The 18166-nt window shown below is 35.8% G+C and overlaps 1 protein-coding gene across 15 annotated transcripts in view; it reads left to right on the top strand.

Moving 5' to 3' along the window:
• Positions 1–18166, top strand: part of PTPN13 (protein tyrosine phosphatase non-receptor type 13) — a 199199-nt gene that overhangs the window by 109980 nt on the left and 71053 nt on the right. For 12 of the 15 annotated variants that reach the window (XM_045791283.2, XM_045791325.2, XM_045791303.2 and 9 more), the window contains 4 exons: positions 7782–7877; positions 8289–8382; positions 14005–14227; positions 18000–18074. In XM_045791283.2, the coding sequence (XP_045647239.1) occupies positions 7782–7877; positions 8289–8382; positions 14005–14227; positions 18000–18074 (488 nt within the window). Of the gene's footprint in view, positions 1–7285; positions 7662–7781; positions 7878–8288; positions 8383–14004; positions 14228–17999; positions 18075–18166 lie in introns of those variants that run through there. The other 3 variants (XM_045791210.2, XM_045791314.2, XM_045791334.2) reach the window with 2 other exon arrangements.

Raw genomic sequence — 18166 nt, 5'->3', positions numbered from 1 at the left:
TAACTCTCTCTTTTTTTTTTTTTTTTTTTTTTGCTTTATTCCTTTCATTTCGCTGCTTTTACCTCAGCATAGGACTGTCCTAGTCTACTTTTTCCCTTTCTTCCTTGTCCCTAGTATCTTTTTTCCACCTCTCTACTCCATCTCAAAATCTGACATATTGTCTGTTTTCTAATGGACGTATCTGTCACCATCTCTCTTGTATGTAATTACCACACACTCCCTACCTAACATTGCTGTATGGGTTGGCAGCACATTCCTGATTATGAGAGATTGACTTGGAACCAGTACTGTGAGTATAGTATGAACAGCACTCCACACCCTGGGTGGGGACCATGAATAGCATTTCGCTTCCAACAGTCAAAACTCCTCTGCATTCTGTATAAATACTAGAGGGAATAGGAAGAGCAGATATAATTAAATCCTTCAAAAGTGACTACGGTTAAGTATTACTGTTTAAGGAGTTTTAAGTCAATCTACTTTACTTCAACCTTAAATATTGTTTAAAGAAAGCAGTGTTGTGACCTCTGGTCTAGCCTAGTTTTGCTGTTCTGTGACGCCTTGTGAATGCAGCGTAAACTCTGTTGTGCAACCAGAATATGTAAACACTGAAGTGTGTGAGTCTGCGCTTAGTCTTGAGGCACCTTAATGTTTCATTTTCATGAGAAGATTGAATTTGAAAGTTCACATGTTTTTATAGTTGCATTTCAGAAGAACAAGGGGATGGGTTTATAAATAATACAGTTCAGCATGTAGGATACTTCTAGTGACGTGATGGAGAGAGAAATTTTTCTTCAAAACTTATCTCTCGCTCTTTTTTTTTTTAAGATTTATTTATTTATTTATTTATTTATTTATTTATTTATTTATTTATTTATTTATTTGCCAGAGAGAGACACAGCGAGAGTGGGAACACCAGCAGGGCGATTGGGAGAAGGAGAAGCAGGCTTCCTGCTGAGCAGGGAGCCCAGCGCAGGGCTCGATCCCAGGACCCTGGGATCATGACCTGAGCCGAAGGCAGACGCTTAACAACTGAGCCACCCAGGCGCCCCCAAACTTATCTCTCTTTTAAAATCCAAAACTGGGGCACCTGGGTGGCTCAGTCAGTTAAGTGTCCAACTCTTGATTTAGGCTCAGGTCATGATCTGAGGGTCCTGGGATCGAGCCCTGCATTCACTCTGCTGGGTGTGGAGCCTGCTTAAGATTCTTTCTCTCCCTCTCCCTCTGCACACCCCCACCCCCACTCACAAGTGCTCTCCTTCTCTCTCTGCCTCTCTCAAATAAATAAATAAATCTTTAAAAAAAAAAAAAAAAAGCTTTCAGGTATAGCCAGGTTCAGGAAGCTTTGTCTCACCTTCCCAGTTTAGGATGATGTCCTATTTTTCATTGAAATTATTTGTTTTGAGGAACTTGTTTCTCCTATAAACACCAGAAATTTGGCATAGTCTAGGGGCACCTGAGTGGCTCATCAGTTAAGTGTCTGCCTTCGGCTCAGGTCATGATCCCAGGGTCCTAGGATCGAGCCCAGAGTCGGGCTCCCTGCTCGGTGGGGGGCCTGCTTCTCCCTCTCCCTCTATCCCTCCCCCTGCTTGTGCTCTCTCACTCTCTCCCTCTCTGTATCAAATAAATACATACATACATACATACATACATATATACATACCTTTAGGAAAAAGAAAAGAAGAAAGTTGGCAAGTTGGCATGGTCTAATTCATAGCTGTGTCCTTAGTATCTACCACTATACCCTAGGTGCTAGTAAGTATTAATCTAAACTGAGTATTACAGTGTAGCTATTAATATTGGATATTTGGTAAGTGCTATTTCAGATATGTGAAATGATATTCTCTGAAGAATTCTGCCTAGTGAGGAGAAATCCTGCCTCCTCCTCCTGTGTTTTGTCCAACTCCAAGAGAAGTCATAACCTGACCAACCAACCACAAATGCAGTCAGTTCTTTCAGAGCTCTGGACTGTTTGAAAGCTTTAGAAGGGGTAGTGAAGTCCTAACAACATGGGATCCTGGAGGATTCTAAAAGAGTGGCATAGCCAGCCCAGATGCAAGACACAGCCCAGATTGGCGGCTGCTCTGTTACACTAGGCAGTTATAGCTCAAGGAAACTGAAGACTTCATTCTTTTTGCTGTTCCTACTCGGCACAGATTTTACATCTATAAAGTAATTTACAGTTCACAGAGCATTTCTCCATGTATCTTTCCTCAATTATGTGTCTTTATACTTGCATGAGTTCTGTTCCTCCTGATTAAAAATTTTATTGATCATGTCTAGCTCTCAAGGGATTTTAGAATATGTTCTATTCATATATCATGTAGCATGGTGTAACAGAATACAGTGAACTCTAGTGAACATATAAAAGGAGTGCTCTTTAATCCCTAAAAATTAATCCCCTAATAAGAAAGCACAGAGAAAAACACTTCATACATGAAAACATAATGTTTTTGTTTCTTTGCTGTATTTGAAAATTGAAATATTTAGTTATAGGGGCGCCTGGGTGGCACAGCGGTTAAGCGTCTGCCTTCGGCTCAGGGCGTGATCCTGGCGTTACGGGATCGAGCCCCACATCAGGCTCCTCCGCTATGAGCCTGCTTCTTCCTCTCCCACTCCCCCTGCTTGTGTTCCCTCTCTCGCTGGCTGTCTCTATCTCTGTCAAATAAATAAATAAAATCTTTAAAAAAAAAAAAAAGAAATATTTAGTTATAAAAATATTTTATTTTATTAAAAATGCAGAGTTCAAAAAAATTTTAAAGTTATTTATTTCCTGATACTGCAATTGTCTGAGTCTCACTTTCTGCCTGTCACTTGTCTGAGCTTGAATATGTGTCACTTGTAAATGATGTTTTTAGATTACAGTTTGTGCTGGCTTAGTTTCGTTTTAATGTGAAGATTATAGACTTGAATGTTTCATCTGAAATAGCTTTACGTAAGCGCAGAGTATCATGTAAATCTTCATGATATCCTAAATAGTAGAAGTATAGTGTTCATGATCACATACTACAGCTTTATATGTTTAAAATGTTAAGTGTGAAAATTTTTTTTGAAGTGTTAAGTGTGTTAAGTGGTGGTAGAAATTGTGACTCTAACTGTCAAGAACTTATGGCTGAACTCTAGCCTATTGAAAAGCTGCTTCTTACTGTTACTATATAAGTGGAGTTGATAGGACATTAGGGTTGGAGTGATTTTTGTTTAAAGGATCAGAGTATAGTTAAAGAATAATAAAATAAGTGTCAGATTTTTATATCTTGTATTCTGACAAAAGAATAGTATATTCTTAATTATGGTAAAATAGTACTAGAAATGAAAAGATGTCTCCAATTGCCAGAGTATGTATGATTACGGAATCTCTATAACTACTCTCCAAATGTTAATTCTTTAAGCCATTCTTCTGTAGACCCTATTCTTCTCATTCTATCACTGCTATTCTACCAAATGTTTTTTTGGAGACAATATATTCCTATGTGTCTTATATAGTTATTCACATACACCCAATTTGGTGCTGCTTTTTTTGGTGACTTGTATTAAGGCTGATTTTACTCTCTCATTTATTCTTTTGCACTCATTATTTCTACACTAAGGTTCTTTCCTACAATTTTTTTTCCACATCTAAAAACTAAGTACTCATAAGAAATCAAAGAGAAGGAAATTGTCTAGTGAAATGAGGAATAATCATGACCCTAAGTGGACCCTTGGACACTTGATTTGTACAATGTAGGCTTCATTTAAATACTTACTGAGAAATTTGCAAGTCAACAAATTAGATATTGAATCTAATTTTATCCCACAAAAGCCAAGTACAGTTCTACAAGTATGATGGTGAAAACTTAAAATTTTCCTGTTATAGTTTTAACATTGCAATGTACGTTTTATAAAATGTGTACTTGAATATTATTAATAGGTCCTTTTCAGAGGATTCAAGAATTTGGTATTCATAAAACTTTGTAGTATACCATAAATACTTAGGAGCATTTCTTTGTTTACAAAAATCGTCTGACACTTTTTAATTAAAATAACAATCACTAGGTTTTATTAAATCTGTAAGATGGGTATGTGAGGATGTATTGTGCTCTCTTTTTTTGTGTCTGTGTTGAAGTTTTCATAATAAATTTTTTTCTTTTTAATCACTCAGTTAGTACCACATTCCTGGGATCGAGATCAAATCTAAAGTGCTTATATTGTGGGGTGCCCGGGTGGCGCAGTCGTTAAGCGTCTGCCTTCGGCTCAGGGTATGATCCCGGGAGCCCCACATCAGGCTCCTCCTTTGGAAGCCTGCTTCTTCCTCTCCTACTCCCCCTTCTTGTGTTCTCTCTCGCTGGCTGTCTGTCTCTGTCAAATAAATAAATAAAATCTTAAATAAATAAATAAATAAATAAATAAATAAATAAATAAAGTGCTTATATTGTACATTTAAATGTGGATAGAGGGGCACCTGGGTGGCACAGCGGTTAAGCGTCTGCCTTCGGCTCAGGGCGTGATCCCGGCGTTCTGGGATCGAGCCCCACATCAGGCTCCTCTGCTATGAGCCTGCTTCTTCCTCTCCCACTCCCCCTGCTTGTGTTCCCTCTCTCGCTGGCTGTCTCTATCTCTGTCGAATAAATAAATAAAATCTTTAAAAAAAATAAAAATAAAAAAAAAATAAATGTGGATAGAAAACATATCTGTGGTATCTGGATCCTTCAAAAAAAAAAAAAAGTTGTCTATAATGTTAGGACACCTCATGGATAATTAGAGATTACCCTTCTTCTGCAGACCAGAATAGTGGACTAAATGTGCTCTGGAACTAGTTAGTGTCTACTGGATGCCTGTAAGTAGGTCATCTCAGAAAGCCAAGCAATGTTCCTGTTAGATCACTTGATCTGTAAGCATGCAAAATATGGCTCTCCATATATACCAATGCAAGATACACTCTTGGTAAAGTACATGTTTGTAATAATTTTATGTCTGCAGTGAATTTAATGATAATTCCTGAAATAGTTAAATTTATTATTTAATTCAGAAGTGGAAAGCCCAAACTTACAAAGCTTAGTCTTTCTTATAAGCATGACTGAGTAGTAAATAATGCTTGGGAACTTTAATCTGGCCATGCCACTACATTAAAGCTACGTGGCTGACAGCATTTTAAAAGATAAATTCCAGAATACAAAAAGCTTACAGAAGGGATGCCTACACTTTAATTAACATAGACTCCCCACTCGTACCCCAGTCTTTGAAGAAAAAGAGTCTTCCTGTCCCCTAGTAGTGCTGCAAAGCTAGTCATCCTGTCCATGTTTCTGGAGTGCCGGTGCCCCATTACTATAAAGCAATAAGGTATCATAAGTCAGCGCCCTCCCCCTGCCCCCGCAGGTGTGGTACTGAGAACATTTACAGACCAACAGTTCATCAAGGGAAAATGATTTATTGTTATGCTTTTAAGAGGGGATAATCAATATTACATTAATTTGTCTCACAGAAGGAACCCAAGAATTGAGAAAAGGAAAGGGAACATGGACTCATGAAATAATATAAGAACAATTATGAAGCACCACCAAAGAATGGAAATTCAACTTAAAATTTATTTATGAACTTAACAGCCACTTGCCAGAAATAGTAAATTCATGGGACACCTGGGTGGTTCAGTTGCTTAAGTGTCTGCCTTTGGCTCAGGTCATGATCCAAGGGTCTAGGGATCGAGTCCCGCATTGGGCTCCTTGCTCAGTGAGAAACCTATTTCTCCCTCGAGCGCGCGCTATCTCTCTCTCTCTGACAAATAAATAAATAAATAATCTTAAAAAAAAAAAAAACAATAAGTTCATTCAATGTGGGGTGTGAAATTGTTATTGCATGGCGTAACATCCAAGGGACTGAAGTTCTCTACTATGTCTACTAAATAGGCTTATTGCAACTTTGTACTTTTCTTTGTAAGGTAAAAATCATATTGTTTCTGTACATTTGAATCTTCTCCTTGGCCTTGTTTTTTTTATTTAGTGTCCTGTACATTGCAATGTCAGGTTTGTAATTTGTTCAAGTTATTGGGGAAATCCCTCAAAAATTTAACATGGCAGTTCTATAACAATATAACAAAAACTTCTTTAGTGCCCTTGGAAAATAGCAGTTCTTATTAAATAACCATTTAACTCTTCATTAAATTTAAATAGAACTAGACAAAACTATTGTTTGATGTCTTCTAAAATCTTTCCAAATCACATTTATCTTAAACCAGAGGAATTTTTTAAAAATTATCTTATTTACTGTGAGACTTCCTTGTGGTAGAATGGAATCATTTTTTTAAAGTACTAGTAAATATTTGGATTTTCAATCCCAAAACTCTTTCCATTAATTATGGTATTATTTCATACTCATGTTCAGCGTGTACAAAGCTGAACAAAATAGAGGTCTTCTGTATCCTGCCTACTTCTCCAGGTAAATTCTTGCCGTAAGAATTATGCACAACTTCCTCTCCAACAAGTGGCCATTTTTCCTTTGTCTCAGCATGACCTCCCAGTTCTTCCAGCTGTCATCTTCATCCTTCAAGCCTGGTTCCTTGGTGCCTTTTGACTATTTCATTCATTTATTCATCCCTTTTTCTTTTAACAATCTCTGCAGAACAGATTGCAGTACAAGGAATAATTCATTTTGTGAATTTCCTGTTCTTCAAGTTTGCAAACTAGTGAAAAAGAATCCCTCACATATATCCACTCTGTGTCATCATACATCCCATGTCTCCCCACCCCCACCCCCACCCCCAGTTCTAGGTGTTTCCCATGGTTTTCTTTCTCTAGTGCCATGAAAAAGCCACAAAACCATTCTGATTGGCTCCAATAAATTTCATGCATTCTAGCCTAATCTAAACTCCCAGGGCTATATAAAAGCTTTCATGTGGTTTTTACTGACCCTTATCACATTCTTCATAGCAGAATTTCTTTACTCTTCTCAAGCTCCTGGCCACTGGCTCCCAGGAAGTGACACACTTTTTATTACCAGAAGTAAGGCAACTTCTGATACGAGTATCTTGGAATTCCTTCTGTATTTTCACTGTTTCCCTTGTCCATCATTTCTTAAGAAGAAAGAGTTCTTCCTCCTTGCCGAAGTGACTATCATGTGTGTTGGGGGTTTTTTTTTTCCATCTCCTGTTTCCTTCAGCATATTTTTTTCATCAGTTTTCCCCACCATCATTTGCAACTTCAGTCTCTCTCAATCTGCAGGCTTATTATCCACTAACATCATGTTCAGACATTCCACCCTGCCACAAAGATTCATACAACTCATTAAGTCTATTTTTTTTCATTAAAATTTTAAAGTTCTATTTAAATGTTTGTTTTTGTACATTTTGGGGAGTGGGTGGAGAGAGGTCTGTAGTTTTCATCAAATTCTAACAAATGAGTCCATGGGTCCACAATATGAAGAGCCACTGCTATAAAGGTAGTCGGAGACCAGGTTATGAAAGGCTTTGAATACCAAGCGAAGGAGTTCTTAAATTGTACCTTGAAGATTTTAAGAAATAATAGTAATATGCTCAGATTTTCATTTCTGGAAAGTTCCTAACGTGTCACACAGCTGGCAGGTAGTGAGCTGAGATTCAAGCCCGGATAATCCTGTGTCAGAGTCCAGGTTCTTAACCAGTATGCCAGACTGCCTCAAAATCAGAATCACGTTGTTTGAATACCATCCAGCAATTGGTAAATTTAAAGCAATATATAAAATTTTCTAGTCTCTTAAGAGTAAAATAATATTTGATTTGATTTGTGTGGAACAGTTAATGCATTTGCTTTCTAATGTGTTTGCTTTAATCCTTTTAGAACCAATTCGAAGATATAAAGCTTACCACAGTGATATCTTTAGTACCTCCAGTGAAAGTCCATCTATCATTTCCTCTGAATCAGATTTCCGACAAGGTGAGGCGCATCTGAATAACCAAAATGTTTTTAAGAAACCATGAATGTCCTTCTTTTTCAGTAGTGTTAAGATATAAGGTGTCAAGTGAATAATTCTATATAAAACTTAAAAATTGTTAAAAGTTGCTGGTTACTCATTTTAACAGTATTATAGGAGCTTAATAGCAGTTTCACCAAACAACAATGTAGTCATTTTCATAATAGGAAATAATTCATTGTCTTTAAAAATAATATGACTTATCTCTGAAGAGTTTAATGACATTATGTCACTAATTTGGTGACATGAATGTGATTTGTAAAAATTACCTTAGTGTATCCGCTAAATGTTCGAGTTTTAAATAAGGCTACTTCATATTTTTATCACCTGTGCTATTACTTCTTTTTTCATTCCTTCTTTCATTCTTTAATTAGTACGAAAAAGTGAAGCTTCCAAGAGGTTTGAATCCAACAGTGGACTCCCAGGGGTAGATGAAAACCCAAGTCAAGGGCAGTCACAGAGACCAAGGTATGTGGTATGAAAAAATAGTAATAATATATTTCCAGTGAATAGGTGGTTTTTTCCTTTTTCTTTACCTCTTTAAATTCTTGGAAATTCATTTAATTATGTGAAAGACATTGTAGTAGTTTGAGTTATTAGAATATTTTAAAATTAGAATTGGCTCTGATTATTTATTGTTTGTGCTTGAAATTAAAATTGTTAATATGTATATAAAATAACTTATTAACAGGAAGTTCTGAGGGGGTGGCATCAAGCATCTGTGAGAAGATAGTAAACCTTGATTTCTAAGAGAATAATATCTCTTTTGAAAGGTTGAACAGGCTGAACAAGCAGGTTTTCAGGGAGTCTTTTTGGTTGAATGAATAATGAGTAGGTTACTACTAAGTGACCTATTATGTAAAAAGTTAATTATTTACTACGTATTTACTGGCTTAAAAGAGGTTATCTTGTATTTTTTTTAAAAGTCCAGTTTGGGCTATTTCGAGTTCATTCTCATACTGAAATATTCAGCTTTCTTATAAGGTGTTAGGTATTGTGCTATGCTTAGGATGGTGGTATTATAGCTATATATTGATTTACCTTGTTTAAACTGAGAAGTGTCAACTCAATACTGAATATTTTGATGTGTATCCTTCTCATGTGTGCACAGATCCCTTACATGAATAAAAGCATATTTTTAATGTTAAACATTAATTTGAAATTTGTAATGTGTTATTACAGAACGAGATGTTGCTTCAGAATTTACTCCCAAACTATGGAAATCCTTTTAAATTTGATATTCGTTTAATTCAAGTGTCACCATCTACAAAAGAATCATTTGGAGATTAACAAAAACTTGCCCCTTAGCTAATTAATTCTGGCAGACACTGTTTCACACCTGTAAACTATTAATAGACCGAGTAACCCTAGCCATGTGTTTAAAACAGACAATTTATCTAGGGTTTAGATTCCGAGTAATTAAATACATTGCACTAAAGTTATTTCTTTTAACATTGCAGTTTTTATTAAATTTATGTCTTTTTCTCTTCTCTCTTATGCTTTTTAAAATAGTCCATGATACTTTATTCCCTTTGAGGAAAGCTCTAATAAGTATTCATTTACCTAAAGCATTATTTTATTTGCATAATAGAATTTTATATTACTAGGACCCCATTGTGGTGATAACCCTGATTTGGTAATTTTGAACAAAGAGGTAAGAGACAAAGATAGGTTTATGTTTGATGTTATACAGTTTTCTTAAAGACACAAAAACATTTTGGGATGAACAGCAATAAGAAGCAAATATTGAATTCAAGTCAGCTCTGTGGTGAATTGAGGGAGTCACTCCTGTCTATATATTTAATTTGGAGAAAATTTATATCAATAGTATGATGCTCTTTAGCTTTATGAAAACATGAGTAAAGATAACAACTGGAGAATCATTGGGCTTATGTATTAAAAATTGATTTTATAGTTCATTTGTTAGTTTAAAAACATATTCCTCCAAATAAAATTAAATTATTTTGTGAGACTTATTTCAATTTTCTTGATAAGTTACCTCAAAAGATTATGAGAGAATATTTGTTTCAGTTGTTTCCAGGTTTTTTTAGGAGACATGAACTTTAAAGCCACTTTAATTCATTAAATCGTGTTCTCATGATAAACTATCTTTTATTTTACACTTTAAGAGGGGAAAAAAACTCAATGTGGCATTCATAACATCTCCATTAGATAAAGACATACATTAAAAAATACTTCAAGAAGTAGATTGTTAAGGCTGTGTATATGTTATATTTAATGTAAGATGCTAAACTCTACTTCTTTGAGACAAGTCCCACCCCCTTTTTCTGCCCACAGAAAAGCACATTAACTAAAATACTCTAAATTCCTTTTTCAAGTGCAGAATTTTCTGAATGTGAACAAAGGTTTCTGATCACATCCTTAGCATGCTGGCACACAATTAGGAGATCCTGTTTTGTTCTTTAGGTCATATATTTGTGCGATCTATAAATAGTGCTGTATTTAGATATGATTGCATGCTTCTTTATAAAAATTTCCATTCCTTTAGCTGGAATGAAATGGAAAAACAGATCCAGGCAGTGCTATTGATTTGTATCATACAGGGTGGGGGGAAATTAACAGGAAATTGTGAGTCAGATCCAGCAGAATGAGTAATTTTTTGATTCTGAGTTATCAAAAGTGTCTTTCAGTGACCAAAAAGGATATTCAAAAATTTTTTCCAAAGAACATCTCTAAGTTTTTTCTGTGTTAACTTTGAAGTACAGTTTATACATAGTACCATTCCCACTGCTTCTGTGTCTGTCTGCTTGATGGAGTAACCTATTTTTCTGACTTAAAACACCTATTTATTCATTCCTAAATGATCCAGATTTTCTTAGTTTTTTTTTCATTTGCTTTGTCTTTGTTTAGGTTTTATTTTGGTTTTTTGTCTCTCAAACTTTTTAGTCTTTATAGGAACTCTACCAGATATTGTGTTGAAAAAGATAAAATGGTAGTCATTTTTGCTACCTGTTTGTAGCTCTGGTATAAAATAATAATAATAATTTGAACAAGGAGGCTAATATATTTGATGAAACTAACAGTTGCAAGTTAAAATGTATAGATTCAGATACTTATTACCCTTGATCCCCATTAAGTGAGAGCCATAAAATTACATTCTATCATTTGCTCAAGAAATGATTACTGTACACCTACCATGTACTGGGAACTTTTAGGTACTGGAGATAGAGTCACGAACACGACAAAGGAAAAGGGTCCCCAAGGGGAATTTCTAGGGCTGAGAGATAGCCAATAAACCATTGAAAAACAAGTAAATAATGCACCATCAGATAATGATGGTACTTTAAAGAAAAATAAAGCAGTCTAGGGGGTTGGAGAGTGCACGTTGATGGAAACAATCAACAAAATGAAAAGTCAATTTACTGGAGCACCTGGGTGGCTCAGATGGTTAAGCATCTGCCTTCGGCTCAGGTCATGATCTCCAGGTCCTGGGATCAATCCCTGAGTAGGGCTTCCAGCTCAGCAGGGAGCCTGATTCTCTCTCTCCCTCTTCCTCTCCCCTTGCTTGTGCTCTCTCTGTCTCTGTCTCTCTTCCAAATGAATAAATAAAATCTTAAAAAAAAAAAAAGATAAAGATAAATCAACCTACTGAATGGAAGAAGATAGTTATAAGTGATACTTCTGATAAGGGATCATATCCAAGATATATAAAGAAATTATACAACTCAACACCAGAAAAAAAGCCAAATAATTCCATTTAAAAATGGGCAGAGGACCTGAATAGACATTGTTCCAAAGAACACGTACAGATGGCCAATAGGTACATTCAAAGATGCTCAGCATCATTAATCATCAGGGAAATGCAAGTCAAAATGACAATGCAGTATCACCTCACACCTGCCAGAATGCCTAAAATCAAAAAGACAAGAAACAACAAGTGTTGGTGAGGATGTGGAGAAAAAGGGATCTTCATGTACAGTGGGTGGGAATGTAAAGTGGTGCAACCACTGAGGAAAACAGTACGGAGGTTCCTCAAAAAACCAAAAACAGAAATACCATATGATCCAATAATCCCATTAGTAGATATTTACCCAAAGGAAATACACCAATTTAAAAACATTTGCACCTTTATGTTTACTGCAACACTATTTACAATAACCAAGATACGGAAGCAGCCCAAGTGCCCATCAGTAGATAAATGGATAAAGAAGACACACACATGCACGCACACACACACACACTCACACTCACACTGGAATATTACTCAGCCATAAAAAAGAATGAGATCTTGCCATTTGCAACAACATGGATGGACCTAGAGGGTATATTACTAAGTGAAATAAGTCAGAGAGAGAAAGAAAATACCATATGATTTCATTTATATGTGGAATCTAAAAAACAAAACAAATGAACAAACAAAACAGAAACAGACTTATTAATACAGAGAACAAACTATTGATTGCATAAATGGGGAGGGAGTGAAATAAGTGAAGGAGATTAAGAGGTACAGTCTTCCAGTTATAAAATAAGTAAGTCATAGGAATGAAAAGTACAGCATTGGGAATATAGTCAATAATATTGTAATAACCTTGTATGGTGATTACACTTAACATTGTAAGCATTGAGTAATACAGAATTGTCATAACACCATGTTGTTCACCTGAAACTAATATACCACTGTATATCAATTACATTTCAATAATAAAAAAGTTTTAATTAAAAAACATTTAAAACAAAAAGAAAGCAGGCTTAAGGGATAGAGAGTGCAGGGTTGTGATGTCTAAGTTCTATTTTACATAGGTAGGGTGATTAGAGGAGGCCTCTCCCAAGGATTATTTTGAACAGAAAACTATTTTAAGTGACAGGGTGAACTGAGCTGATAGCAGAAGGGAGAGGGTTCCTTCCAGACAAAAGGAATGACAAGAGCAGAGGCCTTGAATTATGGGAGATGTGTTGCATGTCAGAGGAATACAGGAAGGACAATGTGGGTGCAGCAGGATGAGAGAAAGGCAGAGTGGGTAGTAACCAGAATCCAGAATCCAAATCATGTCGTGCTTTAGAAGCTTAAGTGAACATTTTGGATGTATGATGGGAAGTCATTGGGTGGCTTGAAAACATAGGTCTAACTTACATTTAATGGGATTAACCTGTTCTGTTCTTTGAAGAACAGTTTACAAGAGTAAAAGCCCAGTTAGGAAGTAATGATAGTACTCCATTTGGATGGAGTACAGCTTAGATTGCTAGTGATAAAGAGTCAGACATAGGTATTTTCAAGGTTGTGCTTTCAGGATTTGTTGCCCAATTAGATAGGGGATTTGTAGGATAGAGGAATCATGAATGATTCCCAGTTGTGTTGTAAGCAACTGGTGAATGATTGAGAAAAGGTTGGACAAGGGGAAAAAATATCGAACCTGATTTGAGACATACTAGCCTAAAGATGTGTATTAACATCCAAGTAGAATACTCACTTAGGCAAATAAAATTAGAATTCAGAGGAGATACTGAGTTATAGGCATATATAAATTAATTAAGGCCATGTGGTCAACAAGTAGGTCTGGAAGCTGAAATAAGAATTAAGGAGAATATAGGGGCACCTGGGTGGCACAGTCAGTTGAGCATCTGACTCTTGGTTTTGGCTAGGGGTGTGGTCTCAGGATTGTGAGATCTAGCCCCACATCAGGCTCCGCGCTTAGCACGGAGTCAACTTCGTATTCTCTCTCCCTCTCCCTCTGTCCTCCTGCTTGTGCTTGCTCTTTCTCTCTCTCTCTCAAATAAATAAATAAATAAATAAATAAATAAATAAATAAATAATTAAGGGGCATCTCTATCCCATCTCTAGGCCCAGTGGTACAGGACTATAAGAATAATCAGCCCCATCTGAAGAGAACTGCAGCAGAAGCAGTTTTCAGAGGATGCTAGAATGTTTAGAGAAGAGGTGTAGCACGTAGATCTAGCCAATGGAAATGGGACAGCGTACTATTACCAATAGATTCAAAGTAGGATTGAAATGGGACTGCAAGTGTTCTTCTCAGGTGACAAAATAAAAATTGTTTAAATTCTTGATACCTTACTTAACCTGTTTTTCTTTCTTGATTAGGTTAAAATAATTTTCTTCTCTTTTCTATTCAGTAGACAATATGAAACACCCCTTGAAGGCAGTGTAATTAATCAAGAGATTATGCTAAAACGGCAAGAAGAAGAAATGATGCAGCTGCAAGCCAGAATGGCCCTTAGACAGTCTCGGCTGAGCCTGTACCCAGGAGACACAATCAAAGCCTCTATGCTTGACATCAGCAGGGATCCCTTAAGAGAAATGGCCCTTGAAACAGCCATGACCCAAAGAAAACTGAGGGTAAGTTAATTCTCAGATTACTGCATTCAAACTTGTCTCATAGGGAAATTTCTTTTTTTTTTTTTCTTTCTTTCTTTTTTTTTTTTTTAAGTTTTTACTTAAATTCCAGTTGATTAGGCGCCTGGGTGGCTCAGTAGGTTAAGCATCTGCCTTCAGCTCAGGTCATGATCTTGGGGTCCTGGGATTGAGCCCCGCGTCTGGCTCCCTGCCCAGTGGGGAATCGGCTTCTCCTTCTCCTTCTGCTTTTCCCCACTGCTTGTGCTCTCTCTCTCTCAAATAAGTAAATAAAATCTTTAAAAAAATTCCAGTTAGTTAACATACTCACAGGAACATGTTATGCAAAACACTTTTAAATTCTGAGGTGTCCTAAAGTTGCCTGTAGACGAAAATCGAAATCCCATATTAATTCCGTTGGTGTTAAATGTTGGTTGATACTATGTTGGTTGATATTAAAATAAATATTTAGCTCTTTCATTATTTCATTTTAAAAATAATATTTAGCTCTTTCATTATTTCATTTTAAAAATAACATTAGATGGCTTTAGAAGAAGATATTCTAAATATACTGTATATTTTAAAAGTATATTCATGATCCTTAAAGTCAACTGGATTTATTCAGTATTGTAGAGGATTATCTTTTAATATTAAGAAATTTATTATCTCACAAACCAAGATCAGGAATAGAGATTTCAGCATTGGTTCAGAGCTCAAGAATATTATCAGGTACATTCCATCTTTCTGCTCTGCCATTCTCAGCATTTTGATAGTGATTTCCTTTGTAATCAAAAGATGATCACATGAGCTTCAAGCATCATATCTTTGTAGTACAATATTGAAAGACAAAAGGAACAAATCTGCATCCTATATCCGGGGGGATTTTTTTAAATGTGTTTAGTTAGTTTATTTTTCTTTCAACATATGTCCTATATATTTTTATAAACATAAGCTCAAAATAAACAGAGTCTTCATATAAAATATCTTGAACATTTTACAACTTCTGTAATATTATTGTTAATGGCTGTAAAGTACTTCATTATGAGAATTTATCATGTACCATGATTTCTTCAGTTTCCAATTACTGGACTTTGAAAACACGCCTTTTTTGCTTTTAAAGTTTTTATTTATTTGAGAGAGAGCACAAGTTGGGCATGGGAGGGCAGAGGGAGAGGAAGAAGCAGACTCCCCACTGAGCAGGAAGCCTGGCGGGGGGCTTCATCCCAGGACCCCAAGATCAGGACCTGAGCCTAAGGCAGACGCTTAACTGAATGAGCCACCCAGGTGCCCCTGGACATTGAAAATATTTCTAATTTGTTGTTGTTGCTATTGCAAGCAGTGCTCTGATGAACATCCCTTTAGCTAAATCTTTGCGGGTAACTTCCTCTGAGTAGAATAGAGAATAGCCAAGTCAAAGGCAAGAACCTTTTAAGACATATGATACATATTGTCAGATTGCCCTTCAAAAAGTTCGTATGAATTTATGCTTGCTGTGATCATGCCTGTTTCACCATAATCTTACCTACTCTGGATGTTGTCATTCTTTGTTTTTTTTTTATCATCACCAATTTGATAGGTGAGGCCGTATCTTGTTAGTATTGTTCCTATACAAATAATTCTTCAAACATGAAATAAATAGTAATAAAAGTGATAAAATCTAGGATGAATTTTTTCTTTTTAGTTCTTCACTGTGTATTACCCACATTCTGCGTTGGGTTTTGTTGCTTGTTTCAAAGAGTTATCTTTTTTTTTTTTCCCCAAAGAATTTTCTTAAAAGCACATTTGTGTGCCTTAGATAGAATTCAAATTTCCCTCATAGTTTTTTAAGGAGAAGAAACAGTACAGGGTGGTGAAAACTGTTTGAACCACAAATTCAAAAACTTGGTTTCTATTGTTAATAATGCTGTTATATGATTTTAGGCAAATTTTTAAACCACTTTGTTCTTTATTGTGCTAATTCTTTAAATGTGGAATTGGGTTGTAATTTATAAGATATTGTCTACTTTTAAAGTTGTTAGATCCCAATAAAATATGATTAAGCTGAAAGGAAGAAACTCAATAAGACCTCATCGATTTATCATTATGACCAATACCTTTGTCAAAAGTAAGCACTAGGCAGGATATCATACACAATAGTATGGGGTTCCAATAATTAAAGGCACACATAAAGCATAAAGAGCACCATTTTCCTAAATCGTAATTTCAGAGAGCTAATGCAGAACATGACTCATTAGAGATTCATAAATGGTATTCTGTACCTTTACAGTATGCCACTGTTATGGGCCATCTCACTAAAAACCTGTGTTTCCTTTTAGGCAGTCAGTTTCTGGCTATTTCAAAAACAAACATCTCTTCCTCAAAGACATACTATATCAGTGACTACAGAATGTGAACTGGTGGTCATTAAAGGATCACGTGTTTTTTCTGAAAAGAGCAGGAAGGGTATGTTTTTGGTGCTGAAAAACAGTGCTAGTGTTTGAAGGGACAATTACACCATTTAATTAATGTTTTTTCCCAAAACATAAATATTTAATTTTTTCTATGTCACTTTTGATGCAGACACATTTTAACTTGTTTATACACTGTTGCTTTAGTTGATCTGCATTAGATTCCTCATTTCCCAAGGCAGACCATTTTCATTTTTTCTGCTCTATTTCTGTTCTCATTTAAAATGTGTCCTACTGGTTCGTTGAGTATTAACAAACCCTTAATGTTAAAGTTTTACTTAAATGGTATCTGTCACATGTGCCACACTTGGTTAACTGGATAGAATTCCCACACCAAGCAACCAAAAAAGAAACCAACAAAAATAAAACTCCAGTAATCTTCTTGCGTGCAAAGGCGCGCATGCGTTTGCGCGCATGCGCGCGCGCACACCACCTCCTCTGGCCTCAAGATTAGCCCTTTCATTTTACTTTTTGCCCATTTGGATGTAATCCTTCAGTCTGTTCCAAATCCTGCTCCCACCTGGAGTCTAACTTATTTTAAGTTATTTCCTCAACTAGTTATCCACTCTGGGTAGAAACTTCTGGATATGCAAGAGGTACAGGGAAAAAGTAGACTAAGAAGCAGTAAATGCAGTGTACGGACTCCACTTTCCCCAGCTCCTGAGTCTCCCCTAGCTCCTGAGATGTTTTCTCAGTGGAGGCGGCGATGGAAGACAAAGGCTGGTACCTGTAATATCCCTAGCTGCCAACTATTTAGAAAAAAAACAGTGAGTGTCACAGGGTTCCAAGCACATGAGTATGAGTGGATATGTGTATTTTGTAATTACAAATTAGTGTTGTCCTTTAACTATGATTTATTTTAGGATACATGAAATATCGCTTCCTAAAACAAAATGAGATTGTGTTCAATCACCTCACATCTTAGCAGTACTCAACCAAATCCTTATCATGAGCTTGATAATTCTATATTACTTCAGTAATTAAGATACTATTTATTTTTTGAGAGTCTGAGTTTATCTGAAGGCCAAAAAATGAAAAACTTGTAAAACAGTATGAAGCAAGCCTTTCATTTGACATCACTGGTAGAAAATGAAACTGTGGAGGAACTTCTGTTTACATTTGGTGTAAGGCATATTCCAATCCTTCGTAAAATCCACCATACTTCTTTATTGAAAGTTCCTACATTTGTTTCAGATCACCTAGTTCTATTGCGGTAGCTTTACATGTAATTTTTATTATTATTATTATTATTATTATTATATTCTTTGCCTTTTAAGGAAAGACCTAGAGTAAAAGGTAAAAACTGTTGATTCTACTTATGTAATTTGCAGAATTTCTTTGGCCCTGAGTTTGTGAAGATGACGATTGAACCATTTATATCTTTGGATTTGCCACGGTCTATCCTTGTAAGTAATAAATCCAGTTTGTGTCACTCTTAGAAAATAATTTCAGTAATGACTTTTTAAAGAAACAGTTAAAATTCTTATGATGTTTACTT

Source organism: Ursus americanus, chromosome 8 (genome assembly GCF_024610735.1).
Source record: "Ursus americanus isolate L20-20 chromosome 8, mUrsAme1.1.p, whole genome shotgun sequence".
Lineage (NCBI taxonomy): Eukaryota > Metazoa > Chordata > Mammalia > Carnivora > Ursidae > Ursus > Ursus americanus.
This window is presented reverse-complemented; position numbering and strand designations above follow the sequence as displayed.